Below are 14,956 nucleotides of genomic sequence, written 5' to 3'. Positions count from 1 at the left end.
TCCAGAGCTGTAGTCTGGTTTGACACCTGTTCAGGTTCTTCTCTCTTGGAGGAGAGCTAAACATCTAGATTAGAACAGAGTTTCCCACTCAGATGAAGATAAAGAGTCACAGACACAGAGTCCTCCGTTCACTGGCTGAAACAAAACCTCGGTCTGGATTTTTTAATTGCAGGGAAAAGGTACATTTTGTGCTAATGTTTCATTGCGATGTGGAAACGTGACTTTAAACATCTGCAAAATCTTCATATGTTTGAATGAGCGAGTTCTGCAACACTGGCCACAAGAAAGCTCCATATTTTCCATTTTCATCATAACATGAGGAGTACAACTTAACATATTTCCAGGTTCACAGAGGCCTCATAGTGAGCATCCTGACCAGAGGCGCACAACAGTATGAAAGGAAAGCACTAGAGTCATAAAGACTGCAGAGAGGACTACAGGTTCACACCCATTCGGTTTGACTCTCTAAACCTACCTATCATCCTCAGAGATACCCATCATGCAGGACAATCACTGGCCAAGCGGAGAGATTCCGGGTATGACCTCAGTCCCATTATAATGCACCGGACACATTTTCAGAATGGCTTCTTTCCGGCCGTAACCAGATTCGTTGCTAAGGACATTCAGTCCCTCCCTCTCCGACGTCATACTCAAACTGGACCCAGACTCTTAAATCACCCCTACCACAGCACCAACTAACTCTCACTCTCAAGACACCGTATTTGTCTGTAACTCAATCACTTTGTTTATCACTTTCATATATTTAACAATTTAATTTTATAGTAAAACCTGAATTATCTTGTTTGGTGTTTTAAATCTTGATCGAGGGAAACATGGAAGAATTCAGTGTACCTGTTCTTCTGTGCCTGTGCATATATGGAATAAAGTTTTGATTCAGCTCAATTAATTTACATATTTCAGTATCGGTTTGTATTGTGTGAAACATGACTGGCCACTTCACTAAATTCCCAGAGAGAATTTTGCCATCATCCAGATCTTTTCATAGCACTGAAGTTTCACGGGAACTGAGATCTAAACAAACCTGTTCAGGCAGGCTTTCTCTGGACACTCCAGTTTCCTCAGGCAGTCCAAAACTAATTAGCCCATAATGTGTGACTGGGTGTGTGGTTGTACGTGTTCTACAATGGACTGGAATTTCTTCCAGTGTTCCCTTCACTTTAGAATCCTGTTCAGGATGTCCCTTTCACTGTGCTGTCCCATCCAGGGTGTCCCCTTCGTTATGGAGTCCCGTCCAGGGTGTCCCCCTTGCTGCGGTGTCCCGTGCAGGGTGTCCCCTTCGTTATGGAGTCCCGTCCAGGATGTCCCCTTCGTTGTGGTGTCCCGTCCAGGGTGTCCCCTTCGTTGTGGTGTCCCGTCCAGGGTGTCCCCTTCATTGTGGTGTCCCGTCCAGGGTGTCCCCTTCGCTGTGGTATCCCGTCCAGGGTGTCCCCTTCCCTGTGGTATCCCGTCCAGGGTGTCCCCTTCGCTGTGGTGTCCTGTCCAGGGTGTCCCCTTCGCTGTGGTATCCCGTCCAGGGTGTCCCCTTCGCTGTGGTGTCCTGTCCAGGGTGTCCCCTTCGCTGTGGTGTCCTGTCCAGGGTGTCCCCTTCGCTGTGGTGTCCCGTCCAGGGTGTCCCCTTCGCTGTGGTATCCCGTCCAGGGTGTCCCCTTCGCTGTGGTGTCCTGTCCAGGGTGTCCCCTTCGCTGTGGTGTCCTGTCCAGGGTGTCCCCTTCGTTGTGGTGTCCCGTCCAGGGTGTCCCCTGCCTTTTTCACTGTGCCTTGTGGTGGAGGTTTTTGACTCACCACTATGCTGTACTACGCTGCTACACAGTTATAATAGATGAAACTGATATTTCTGATACATATCCACAAAAGACATTAAATTTAAAACACTAAAGAAATGAGCATATCTAATTTTTATAAAGGTGCAATAACAGTTTTGTGACGCTATTAAATAAATGTCCATTATGACCAGATAAAATAAGGCACATGTTGAACATGACTTCTATAAATAAACAAGACAAACAATACAAAAAGTTTCCTTTTTGACCTCCGGCAAATAACTGCATGGAAATATTTATTGTTTTACGCCACATCCAAAAACTCATGGATACATATTGCACATTTGCAGGTTTACAAACCAGCCAGTAAAAAACAAACATACAATAAGTAGAAAAGGAGCATCCTGCCTCATCTGGAGGCGACTCTGCTGCTCTCTGCCTTGGGTTACGGCTGCTGCTGGCTCCGTGTGCAACAGAATACATCGGCTTTGTGTTTAGTCTGAGTAGACGAACAATAAATAAGGTGGAATTTAGGCGCAAGCGCGACCCCCCCGCGGGTGAAATAAACCCTGTATGCCCAAGTCTACTGTTTCAAAACGGCATCATCGGCAGCACTGAGGAGGCTTAAATTTTACTCTAACCTCGTTAATGTCTGTCTCCAGCCCCCCGCTCAAAATGCAAAGAATTGTAAAGAATTTAGTGAGGCATCACCTCCCTTTGTGGCAGCGACTGCTGTATATAACTTGGCGTGTTCACTCCTGCATGGTGTCATTCGGCTGGAGAACATGAGTAATCTCTTGGGAGAGGAAAGGGGTTTCTCACCATAACAAACACCTTGTAAGGTCGTGTGTAGACCACCCCCCCCATCTTCATCCATCACAGCCCGAGCTGCAGCAGAAGTCCAGGATGCTGTGCTGTAAGCCAAAATTATCCGTGACCACCGGGAGTGTCACTAGAAATTTATGAAAGGGGGGGCTAACCCTTTATTAGGGGAGTCTGATGGAAATGGCCCACATTATTTAAACAAGCTAGTGTACATTTATTTGGGGGGGGGGGCAAAACACATTTGAGGGGGGTTAAAGCCCACTTAAAATAGACCTGACGAGGTCCCTTACGGCCCACAAATTAATATCTTTTATTGCACCCTCTTAAAAAAACTGGGACAAAGTATAAAAAAAAATATATTTATATATAACAGCTTGCAGAATTTTCTGCATTTAAGGGTAATCTAGAGGTTAATTACAGGCTGTCAAACACATAATGGACTGCAAATTTCTCATAAAAATATTTTTTAAAACACTTTGATTACACAAGTGGTCTGACGTAAATATCACTGTTAAGCTTATGCGGGTCCAACCATGTTGGCGATTCTGGAGTTAATGGACAGGATCGGCTCTCCTGTCCGTTAACGGTGACCATGTGTCCCAAGCCAGTTACACACTGCACACTGCACACTGCACACTGATACAGCCCGAAATGGACACCGATGCTCTGTTCCATTCTCATACCCAAACTCACACCCATACTGTATGTGCACATGTATCATCATCATATTGATGTTATATTGCACACTGAAGAGCTAAAATGGGAATTTTACTTGTCGGAATGTCTCTGCAAAGCCGATTCTTCAGGGAGCTTCAGGGTGAATGGACCAGCTTCCTGGCCGCACCATTTCTACTGTCTCTAAGTGTAAGTCACCTCACTGACAATAGCGGCTTTGTCCCTCTTTTACACTCTGCACAGGGCAGTAGTCATTTCCATTTCTGTTCCTTCCTGTTAAAAAGCAGCATTTTTTTTTTTTTAATGAAGACCAATCGTGGACTGGGGGCCACATGGCGGGGCAGTGGCTAGTACTGTTGCCTCACACCTCTTTGGCACCCCATCCTGGGTTGTTCCCTGCCTTATGCCTGTAGCTTTTAATGGTTAGAGAAAATGGAAGGATGTCAGGACTGCAGTCACATGTCCAACCCGCGTTCTTAAATCATTTGTTGATTAGGTGACCTGGATTTGATCCAGTACAAACAACAATGCAAAGGTCCACAGTTAAGGGCAGTGATGGCTGTCTTGGTCCTTTTACAGACTACTGGTAGACGTGCAGCGGCTCACTGCTAATGCATCTTTCATCCCTGACACACAGAGTCCAACTTTCTGACTCGGGTTCGATCCCCCCCTGGGACATCTCTCGGTTATTGTCTTGGCAAAAAAGGACATGGCTTTGTGCTCAAAAAGAGCAATCAGAAAGCGGGGGAAATGGCAGTCTGTCTGGCAGCAAATCACAATGCATCTTGGACTGCTTTCTCATTGTATATTTATTATTGTTTTACTATTTATTCCTCTCGGTGATGGATGGCGATTCATTTCCCCATCTGCTAGTTTTATCATCCCTTTGTCTCAGTCTGAGTCGGATTTATCAGCATGTAAGTGGTTCATTGACACTGCCAGAGCATTCTCTCCTCAATAAAACGCAACAGTATGGTAATAATTAAAAGCAATTACGCTGTCAGACAAACACATTAAAACAACCTTCTCTTCTTCCCTCTGTTTTTTATTTCCCCTCTCATTCGCATGTTCCTTTATTTCCTTGCAAAGTTGCTATTATTTAAATGCAGCCAGTGCACTTTACGCTGTACCACGTCTTTTAAAGATAAAAGTCCACATATCAAGGAAACCACAAAGCACACGTCTTCGTCTCATTCTCTGCCTGCTTTTCCCCATCTGCCTCTATTTTTATTTCTCCTCATTCACCCTCTGTCTTCTCCCATTATTTTTCTCCCTCTTCCACCTTCTTTTCATCACTCTCTTTGTATCCTTCTCTCTCTTTCCCTCCCCTTCTTGTCCCTCTCCATCTCTTTCCCACTCCTTCTCCCACTGTCTCCTCTCTCAATCCCTTTATCACTTTCCCACTCCTTCTCCCACTCTCTCCTCTCTCAATCCCTTTATCACTTTCCCTCTCCTTTTCCCTCTCCCTCTCTCTCCCTCGCTCTCCCTCGCTCCCCTTATTCTCCCTCTCCCTCCCCCCTCTCGACACACTCTGAGCCCCGCCCTGAGCCCTGATGTGGAGCACCCTCCTCTCCTCAGTGTCACTCCAGGGCAAACACAGGAGACCCGCAGCCCAGAGGAGTGCACAGCAAAGGCGGAGACACTCTCTCCCCAGCCAAGGCCTAGAGCCCCAGCGCCGACAGAGCAGGTAGGTGGTGGGGGGCACTGGGGGGGCCAAGAGCCGACCTCGTCTCTATCTCTAGGTCCACACAGCTGGAATAGTTTTGAGTTTTATGACTCTGCTGTAACAAATTGTTTCCCTCTGTGGATGTGCTATATGAGTAAAGAACAAAACTGAATTGGTAAAATATTGCTTAAAGTCGTCACTATGGATACCTTCATAGTGCTGCATAATGGTCAGTATAAGAATTAGTAAAGTATTACAGCATCTTCTATTGATGGTCATAAGGCGTTTCAGTGTTGATTATAATGCTTCATAAGCTCCAGTGAAGCTCTCATTTATAACGCACTATAGATACCTTCATAATGCATTATAATGGTTGGAATAAGAATTAAGGATGCTTTGTACTGCATTATGACGGTATCTATAGTGCATTATAGATGAAAGCTTCATGAAGTTCTGTATTGTGATTTTTTTATAAATACTCATAGTCATGTTTATAATGCTTTATAGATGCATTATGAGTGTGTTCAAAGATTCTTATAGACTTGGCATTCATAAAAAGTGTTACTACAGCATTTCTCATAAAAAATGCAATAAAGGATTAACTTCCTGAGACACTGTCAAACCGGGGATCTTGTTTGTTTCTCATTTATCGCATCTTAATCTGTCACTTTGATGTGGTATTGACAAGAAGGCAGGTCAGTGTAAGCGGGTAGAAGGGGCATCGGGGCACAGATGTTTAAAACATGGCCATGTTCAGGAGGATGAGGTTCAGTCGCTGCCGTGGTGCTCAGACAAAGAGATCTGGATGCCCTCTCATCAGTTTTCTCTGTGTTGAGGCAACGTAGCATAAAAGCCCCAAAGTTTGTGAGCATCCCCAGTGGGCTGTTTTAGGAAACATTCCTAAGTTTAATTCTTTTATTGTCGGTTGGTAGCCCAAAGAATAACACAGACCAGAAATACTCCAACGAGAACTAAATCGAGGACTACAGCAGTTGCGTGAATGGCCTGAAGTCTCAAACACTTTATTAGAGAGCTTATTGCACTTTCACATTAACGCGAATAAGGAACTCGTTTGTCCTCAAAGCGTGTAACTTACGCCAGGAGGAAGATCTTTGCACTTTCTAAAACAGAAACTTATCTTTTTGAGATGCACCTTCTTTGTTACAGAAATATATACTCGGCTGATGCAAGATGGGCAAGTTAAGAGTATGAAAAAAGTATTCAGCTAGTTTTTTTGTAACATTGTGTTGCTCATTTAAAATGCATGTATTTTCTTGCTATTCAAATGAGGAGTTTCTCTGAATGGTGAAGCTCATTTGCCAGTCAGTCTTTGAGAATGACTGACTGCCTTCCTAATTATAGCAGTTTACCTTTGGGAATTCAAAACACAGTTTTGTGATCGAGTGAATTTCCAGGGCACAAAAAACTTACCAGTTCAGTCACGGCGCACTTTGTAGCAACGTCTGCATGGACATCCTGACATCTGCATTGGAGCTTCACAGCTCTGGAAAAATGAGTTGTTTTCTTCCTGTACGCAAATCACAGGGTTTCAAGCTTCCATAATCACATTCCTCTCAGCTGGCCACCTGAACGGTAATTAAACAGTATCTTTGGCTGGAGATTCTTCTTTGATATGTGTATCACTTCATCCAACTTTCCTGCTTCACAAACCACAGAGACATGATGAAAAACCATGTATCATTTCTCTCTATCGAGACGGGTCTGTCCCTCATGCCAGAATGCATTTTGAAGCACAATTCATTAATTACTACAGCTATTTAAAGTAACACACCTCTCCTTGAACGAGCGCTACGTTTATATATGAGTTTAAGAATGCAGATTTACAAACACTGTTACTGGTCTCCATGCTGTCGCACTATCAATATTGTTAGTAAGTAGAAATGCTACAAAGAAAATGAGATCAGACAAATGCGACTCTACAAAACAGTCCAAGATTAGAAAGGCAGGAAAAGAATACTACAGCTGTATGCAAAATTAAGCTGTTAAAGTAGAAAAGTAAAGAGATATTGCAGATAAAGAAGTGTAAAAACGTTATGTTTGAGGTAGTATCCTGCTAAAGGTGTGCTACCTTATTAATTAAGAGATTAAGCAAACAAACTATTTGACCATCAGTGTCTAACCTTTTGCATACAAGCATATGAACATGAGCATCCTCAGGTCTTGGACCCAGGCAGGTCTTGCAATTGTTCCTCTGGGCACAGCAGCTGAGGGATTTCAGGGGGAACACACTGCTGCTTGCACCGATGGAGCTTTCTGCTGGTGTGGACCACGGAGTCAGTTAATAACCGCAGTGACAGTGCTACCATCTGCTGCAAAATTCTGTCAGAGCTGGAATGACCAGGATAATTTGCATCAGCCGTGGAGAAAGGATTCAGCCAATCCATCAGCTGTGGAGAAAGGATTCAGCCAATCCATCAGCTGTGGAAAATCCATTCAGCCAATCCATCAGCTGTGGAAAATCCATTCAGCCAATCCATCAGCTGTGGAGAAAGCCCAGGACTCCGCCCGCCAAAGCAGCAGGATCTGCCAGCAGACCCCTAACGCATTCCCGGTGTTCCAACTGCCTAGACCATAAAAGGTCATGGCTGCGAAGTACAGCGAGGTTCCTTGGAAGACGGAGACAGGATGATGGGAAAGGAGAGCATGGGGGGGAGCAGGTGCTACGTATGCAGGTCACCAACCATAACAATGACACTCCTTCAAAGGCAGCTTATTTACGAAATGTGAACAGGGTCGTGCACTGCGCCGCTGAGATAGGAAACACGGACCTGACAGCTTCGTAGTGCTGCAAAACAAGTATTACTGGCTGGAAACTCCTCTTGCCAAAATCCAGTTGCCGTTGTGAATGATTCGATTCTGCGGAAGCCTTTTTGATGATCAGGCATGTTGCAGCAGCCTGCGGGCAGTATCGAACAAACCACAGATTTCATTTGACACAATAACAACAGACAAGTAACACAAGTAAAATTCAAATAACAGTATAGGAAGAGAAATTCTCTTCTCTAGGGCCTAGTTTAATGTCCAAAGCCTGACAAATAACTGGGGCCCAGTCTAATATTCAGAATCTAACAATTACTTTGGCCTATTATAATGCCCAGTGCCTGACAAATAGCTGAGGCGTAGTCTAATGTTTACAATCTAACAATTACTTGGGCCTAGTACAAATCCCACAACCTGAGAGTGATTTTCCAAAGTCTGATTGCACTGCGATTGTGTTTGTGTTCTCTCTAGCACTACCCTGCTCGACTCCCCGTTTGCCAGCTCAGAAGTGCTCTGCCAGCAGGCTTCGAGTCCCGTTGAGATGCCCTTCGGAGGAGGCAACAAGTGTGGCTGCTGCCAGAAGACGGTCTACTTCGCCGAGGAAGTGCAGTGCGAGGGCAAGAGCTTCCACAAGTCCTGCTTCCTCTGCAGTAAGTGGGCGGGTCTGACCAGCCACCCCTTCCCCAAACCAGGACCCGTGGATCTGCTCAGGAGCACATCCCCCTGATGGATGTATAAGCCGTTACTTATCCGGACCCATATGGCAGCACGTTAATCCCTCAACACGTCTCTCTGGAATCTGCCCGTGGAACAAAACATCGTAAACATTATGTTGGGAGCTACTTCCCTCTATGCTTTGCAACTTCCCGATTCCCATCGCTGTAAAACTGAGCAGACAGCCACCTGAAAAGTGTGATGTTTTCCTAATTTCTTAGTGCGGGAAAATAAACATTTCAGTAATACTGATCAGATGACATGAACTACTAAAGGGGGCAAGAGATGCAAATGAGCTAAATATCATTTGACGCCAAATCATAAATAGTCATTATAAACAAAGAACTTCTCCTTTTCAGGCTGACATTTAGCATTAAAACTTTAATTTTCTGCTTATATTTATTGTATATGCTTGCTCCAGTGTCTCTGTGGAATACAACTCATTCTGGAAAAATAATCATGGCTGCCTCTCATCACAAAGAAGGAACGTGGAATATGTGGCTTCTGAAATGTCTTTGCTATGCGTGTTTAAACAACAGTGCCCATATTAGGAGAGGCACTAATGACACCAGCCCATCTTCCTGCAGTGGGAGGCCAGCGGCCAGTGTGTCAGCAGCTTGCAGGAATGCAGCTAGGCACAGTGATGTACCAAGAACCTTGGGAAATAACCTACCTCAGTCTGTTTTACCACATTGCCATACTGACAAACTGGAAAACCAGGGACACATAGGGAACACACCTGGGAGACATGGGACACACGTGGGAGACACATGGGACACATGAGACACATGCAGGAGACATGTAGCACACATGGGACACACACCGGACACATGGGACACATGAGACACATGCAGGAGACATGTAGCACACATGGGACACACACCGGACACATGGGACACATGAGACACATGCAGGAGACATGTAGCACACATGGGACACACACCGGACACATGGGACACATGAGACACATGCAGGAGACATGTAGGACACACGGGACACACACCGGACACATGGGACACATGAGACACATGCAGGAGACATGTAGGACACACGGGACACACACCGGACACATGGGACACATGAGACACATGCGGGAGACATGTAGGACACACGGGACACACACCGGACACATGGGACACATGAGACACATGCGGGAGACATGTAGCACACATGGGACACACACCGGACACATGGGACACATGAGACACATGCAGGAGACATGTAGGACACACGGGACACACGTTAGACACACGGGACACACAGGAAATGTCCAGGATGAATCCCATCTTCAGAGCTTCCTAAAATTTTCCACACCACCAGTTTCAGCTCATCCGCTTTCCTGTGTACTGGGGCACATCTGCTGTGGAATAATACACACACACACACATGCACATGTAGGGTATACCTATCCTTATGGGGCCCGCACATTTACTTCTATGGGAAAAATGCTAATGCTAACTATGACAACCTTAACCCCCACCCTGCCCTAACCATAACCATAAGTAACCAAGCAAAATACAAGAGTTTTTGCATTTTTAGTTTTTTCATAGTAGTCACTGATTTTTATAGAATTTTCCCTTATGGGGACCAGGAAACTGGTTCCCTATGTGTCCCTGGTTTTCCAGGAAACCGGTCCCCATAAGGGAAAAAAAAACTAATATTTATCACGTTATGGAGACATTGTGTCCCTATAAGGATAGGTATACCCACTCACATACAAACACACGCGCACACACACACACTCACACGTTTGTATTCATATATTCATTCACCAAATGTCCCCCACAATGTGATAAAAATGTGTTATTTTGATGTTTTTCAGATCCGCACAAGACTGCAATTGAAAAACTAAAAAAGCCAAAAGTCTCATATTTTCTTTGGTTACTTATGGTGAAGGTTGGGGCTTAGTGGGGGTTAAGGTCGCCATGTTGGGATTAGAGTTTTCCCCATAGAAATGAATGGAGAGTCCCCACAATGATATACTTACAAACCTGTGTGTGTGTGTGTGTGTGTGTGTGTGTGTGTGTGTGTGTGTGTGTTTGTGTGTACTTTGCATGTACTCCCTGATACAGAAAAGGTTAGGAGACTGAAGGAAACCTATGGGAATCGGCTGAAATTTGTATTTGTATCCCTGCTATGTTCCAGTGGCTTGTAGGAAGAACCTGGACAGTACAACAGTAGCAGTCCATGTTGATGAAATCTACTGCAAGTCCTGCTACGGCAAGAAGTATGGGCCAAAAGGCTATGGATATGGTGGTGGAGCCGGAACTTTGAGCATGGACACAGGCGACGCTCTGGGAATTAAACCTGACCAGTAAGAAATATCATGTGACAATATTCTTTTGAGAGGCCCATGTATGTAAACGTTACGTGCATGATAAATGATGCCGCATGTCACTGGAAGCTTAGACTAGAGATGAAGGCTTATTTAGGAGAAAATAGTTTAACCGTAACTCGTATTGAACTGTAATTCATTTATGCTTTTCCTTCTCCTCAAAATACTTTAAAATCCAAGTTTATTATTTTTTTGTAAATGTACAGCTTACAATGTCTATCAAAAAACAGCACAAAATTGAAGTCCAACACGTTCCCCAATCATGCTGCCTTTTCAGACAGACAGCTCACCGGCCCACTAACAACCCCAACCCATCCAAGTTTGCCCAGAAGATGGGCGGCTCTGACGTTTGCCCTCGCTGTGGCACCGCTGTCTACGCTGCAGAGAAAGTGATCGGGGGCGGAAACGTAAGTGGGAGATATTCCTCCTGGCAGACTGGGTAGATGCAGCTGTGATGGTCTAGACCAGTGTTTCCCAATCCAGTCCTCGGCGACCCACAGACTCTCTGGCAGGAAGCTGGGAGGGAGCAAAAACGTGAACCGTCCGTGGGTCCATGAGGGCCGGATCGGAAAACTCTGCTCTAGAAGAACTGAATGCCTTTATTTTCACCATACGAGTTGCAAGAACAACAAAATTCAATCTTCACACACCCCATCTTGCTCTCCAGCAGCCCTGGAGCTGTTGGTGATGTTACAGACCCTGCTCATGTGCCTGAAAGTGATATGTTTAGTATGCCTGACATACTGAACCCATGACCTTCCTCCTGCAAACGCTTAACCCACACAGCCAGATACTCTCCCAAAGCAGACTTAATGCCCATAAATGAGAACAGACACTAAACCCGATTCACTCTACAAAGGGTCTCCAGTTAGACCTTAGATCCATAGGTTAACGAACACGTAAGATTTCGTCTGTCTCCTTTTTGTAACTCTCGCCTCTTCCTCCCACCCAGTCCTGGCACAAAAGCTGCTTCCGCTGTGCCAAATGTGGGAAGGGACTGGAGTCTACCACTCTGGCGGACAAAGATGGAGAAGTCTACTGCAAAGGTCTCAGCTTCTGCTGTCTTTATAATCACAAAGAAACAGATAGCGGTGGGAAGCATTCGGAACCTAGTGCCTCGATATGCATTGAAACACAGAAGTGAACTAGTAGCACTGGCAGGCCACATTCTCCGTACTGTATGCTGCTCCACATGTAAACAGCTGTCAGTAAACATTCCTCAGGTGTTTCCATGTAACGACATGTTTACTAAACTGAACGTTGACTATGTCCCCACAGGGTGTTACGCCAAGAATTTCGGCCCCAAAGGCTTTGGATTTGGACAAGGGGCTGGGGCACTGGCTCATTCCCAGTAGACACCGTGTTCATGGACGACCCCCAGCCCCAGCTCGCTACTGCCCCCTTATGGCTTCTTAGGTCACACTTAGCATCCTTCTGCACTACACAATATCACACTAGCTAAAGCCACAAAAGCTCTGAATTTAGCAGCTTTTGTTTTCAGTTGTGGGCACTAAAGAAGCTGCACATTGCTGAAATATAACTGTTATTGCTTAGTTGTTGATTTTTGTTATCAGACTTAACCAAGGGGTCTGAAACGCTCCAGTATGTGGCCTGTTCCGGAGAAGGCATTGATATTTACATTTCAGGCTTCATTTAAGGCCAAGCCACTCTAAGAAACCTACACTGAAAAAATAAAATTCTGGAAATGTTGTATCAACTTTAAATATTTCAAGTAACTGATCACACGAAATATTTGAAGTTGCCTCAATGTAAATAAGTTTATCCTGGAAATAAATCAGTTTAACCATAAAAATAAATAAGAAAGTTACATTTAAAAGAACAAGCTAATAATTTTCAACTGTTGCAATGAGATGAAACACATTGAATGAAAACAGCTTTGTTTTATTTTTTCAGTGTACATTACTTTGCCTGGTAGATTACAAAATACAGGTAACTGCAAATGTAGAGAATCTAATTTGCTGTTTGCAAACTAAGAAACTTTTAGTCTTGCAAATATTAATCTTAACTGGCTGTAAGATAAATTGGTTGTTTTGCATGACGAGAGCCGCCCAGGTTTGCCCAGCAGGAGGTAACAGGGATGTGCCACAGCGCATAACAGAGACCGACGCCTTACTGCGCTCTTCAGGAATCTGCAGGTTTGTCTGTGACTGGCTACCTGATGCATTTTCAAATTCAACTTTATGGGGCTTTCCAGGTGTCTTGTGTTTCATTTTAACACTTCCCTTCTGAAAAAAAACAGCTTAAGCTTAAGCTGGTCAACCAGTTTGATAGCTGACCATCTTTTCATGCTGGTTTGATGGTTTTGGTGGTCATACCAGTTTATGGTGGTCATTCTAGCTGGTATAGCCCATCATGCCAGGATGGCCCCACCAGCATGACCAACTGGTGGCCCGACCAGCTATTCCATTAAAGATCACCTGACTACCTAAGAGCTTCTTACAACATCTTCTTAGACCATCTTCTTAGAGCTGCTACTGTAAAACCAGCTACCAGCTTAAGTGGGTTTTTAGCTGTTTTTAGTTTAGCAGGGTTCATTGACACTCTGCACGTCACTCTTATAATCCTTATATGGAGTCTCCAATCATTTAAATAACATTACCACATAAAAACATCACGCAACATTCAGTGTAGTGTAACGAAAGGAAAATATGAACGTTAAACACCCTCAATGCAGTTATAGTGCAGTTACGTGCTGCACTATAGCGCCGGACCCCAGTTATGAGGGTGCTGCTGTACGAAACATGTTGACATGTTACACACACACCGAATAATTAAATTATTAAGCACTCTGCTGGCGTTTTTGGTTCATTTCGAGCACGTTGTTAAAATGATCTGTTGCCATGAAGCACTTTTTACAGTATGTGCTTTCACTTTATGCTTGACAAAATGTAAAAACTGTTATGGTTTTACTTCTATAATAAATTAAAAACAATGGAAAGTGCATTCACTCCAGATTTATCATGAACTGTCACTAACTGTTGTGTTTGTATAAAAGTTAGATCACACATTGCACTCTGGGGACAATGTGGTTGTTCTGTAGCGACTTGCTTAAGGTGTTACATAAACAAAACATCCTTAACATTAATTTAACACTGGACCTTCCCGTAACCTTCACTCAAATAAAACTAGTGGCGAATTAGTGAATCGTAATATCAGGCCCAAAAGCAGGGCAAGCTGATTGCAAGTTTCAAATCCTCATCTTGGTTAAAGCATAAATAGCACTTGAGTAACGAAAAAAATCATCCCCTTTCACCGAACAACAGAGGCTTGTCCTCCCGGCAATTCTAACGCAGAGCTGTGAATAACGGGAAGGCAGCCGAACGCCCCCCCTCACACCCCGCCCCCCAATCCCCTTCTCAGCGGGGCTCGGAGACTTGCACGCCCTGGGCACATCTGGGCGTACAAGCCCGCCTGCGCTTGGACGGCGTCCCGACAAACCCTGCCACCGCGTAGGAGGCGATAGACAGAGGCAGGATCAAAGCCAAGATCCGCCTGGGCGGTAGGAGGAGGAGGAACTTAGCTGGAGAGAACAGTGGACCGTATCTGACACTGCACTGTGTGTGTGTGTGTGTGTGTGTGTGTGTGTGTGCGTGCCAAAGAGTAGGAGTGGGGCTGGGGGGCAAGAATCACAGAAGGGGGCGAAGCGTTTTAAGGAGCCGTGTGTGAAAATAACAGGGGATTTATTAACTTTGTCATCGTTTCAGGTATCTCAGCGTATGACTTGGGGCAAATTGGACTGCATGCGTAAAAAAGATAATCTTATAATCACTCATGTATAATATTTCACTTTTTGTGAAATCTCCCCCTGGTCCATTGCTTAAATTTAACAAAACCCGACACAGTACTGACAAAGAAAAAACCATCATCCAAAATCATTTTTTTAAGTGAATTTCTATATCAGAATAAAAACATTTTACGGGCCATGCAGTATATTCATCAAACTTTTAAAAATATATTTCCTCTGACAAGGATAAACGTTTGGAAGGTAGGTGGATGGATGGATAGATGGGTGGATGGATGGATGAATGGATAGATATTCAAAACGAAAATGCGTAGAAACACCTAAAAGGCAAAAAAAAAAAATTTAATAAAATCTTGGCCACCTTACTTTGTGTGGGATAAAAGGCAAGTATTTCTGTTTGCATATAAAGCACTGCA

At 44.4% G+C, this 14,956-nt stretch overlaps 1 protein-coding gene across 1 annotated transcript; it reads left to right on the top strand.

The window, feature by feature from the left end:
• The first annotated feature begins 4,727 nt into the window (after positions 1-4,727).
• On the top strand, positions 4,728-13,736 carry LOC125747766 (cysteine and glycine-rich protein 1-like). Its single transcript, XM_049023251.1, has 6 exons — positions 4,728-4,968; positions 8,200-8,378; positions 10,588-10,756; positions 11,055-11,184; positions 11,730-11,823; positions 12,056-13,736. The coding sequence occupies exons 1-6, from the start codon at positions 4,835-4,837 to the stop codon at positions 12,130-12,132; spliced, it is 783 nt and encodes a 260-aa protein (XP_048879208.1). The 5' UTR covers positions 4,728-4,834; the 3' UTR covers positions 12,133-13,736.
• The last annotated feature ends 1,220 nt before the right edge of the window (positions 13,737-14,956 follow it).

This window comes from Brienomyrus brachyistius, chromosome 8, assembly GCF_023856365.1.
Source record: "Brienomyrus brachyistius isolate T26 chromosome 8, BBRACH_0.4, whole genome shotgun sequence".
NCBI classification, from domain to species: Eukaryota; Metazoa; Chordata; class Actinopteri; order Osteoglossiformes; family Mormyridae; genus Brienomyrus; species Brienomyrus brachyistius.
This window is presented reverse-complemented; position numbering and strand designations above follow the sequence as displayed.

Excerpts from the sequence above, each read along its gene's own strand:
- LOC125747766 (XM_049023251.1), top strand. The coding sequence starts at position 4,835 with ATGTGGAGCACCCTCCTCTCCTCAGTGTCACTCCAGGGCAAACACAGG. Across the intron at positions 4,969-8,199 it reads CCCCAGCGCCGACAGAGCAG|CACTACCCTGCTCGACTCCC; the intron begins GTAGGTGGTGGG and ends TGTTCTCTCTAG. Across the intron at positions 11,185-11,729 it reads AAGTGATCGGGGGCGGAAAC|TCCTGGCACAAAAGCTGCTT; the intron begins GTAAGTGGGAGA and ends CCTCCCACCCAG.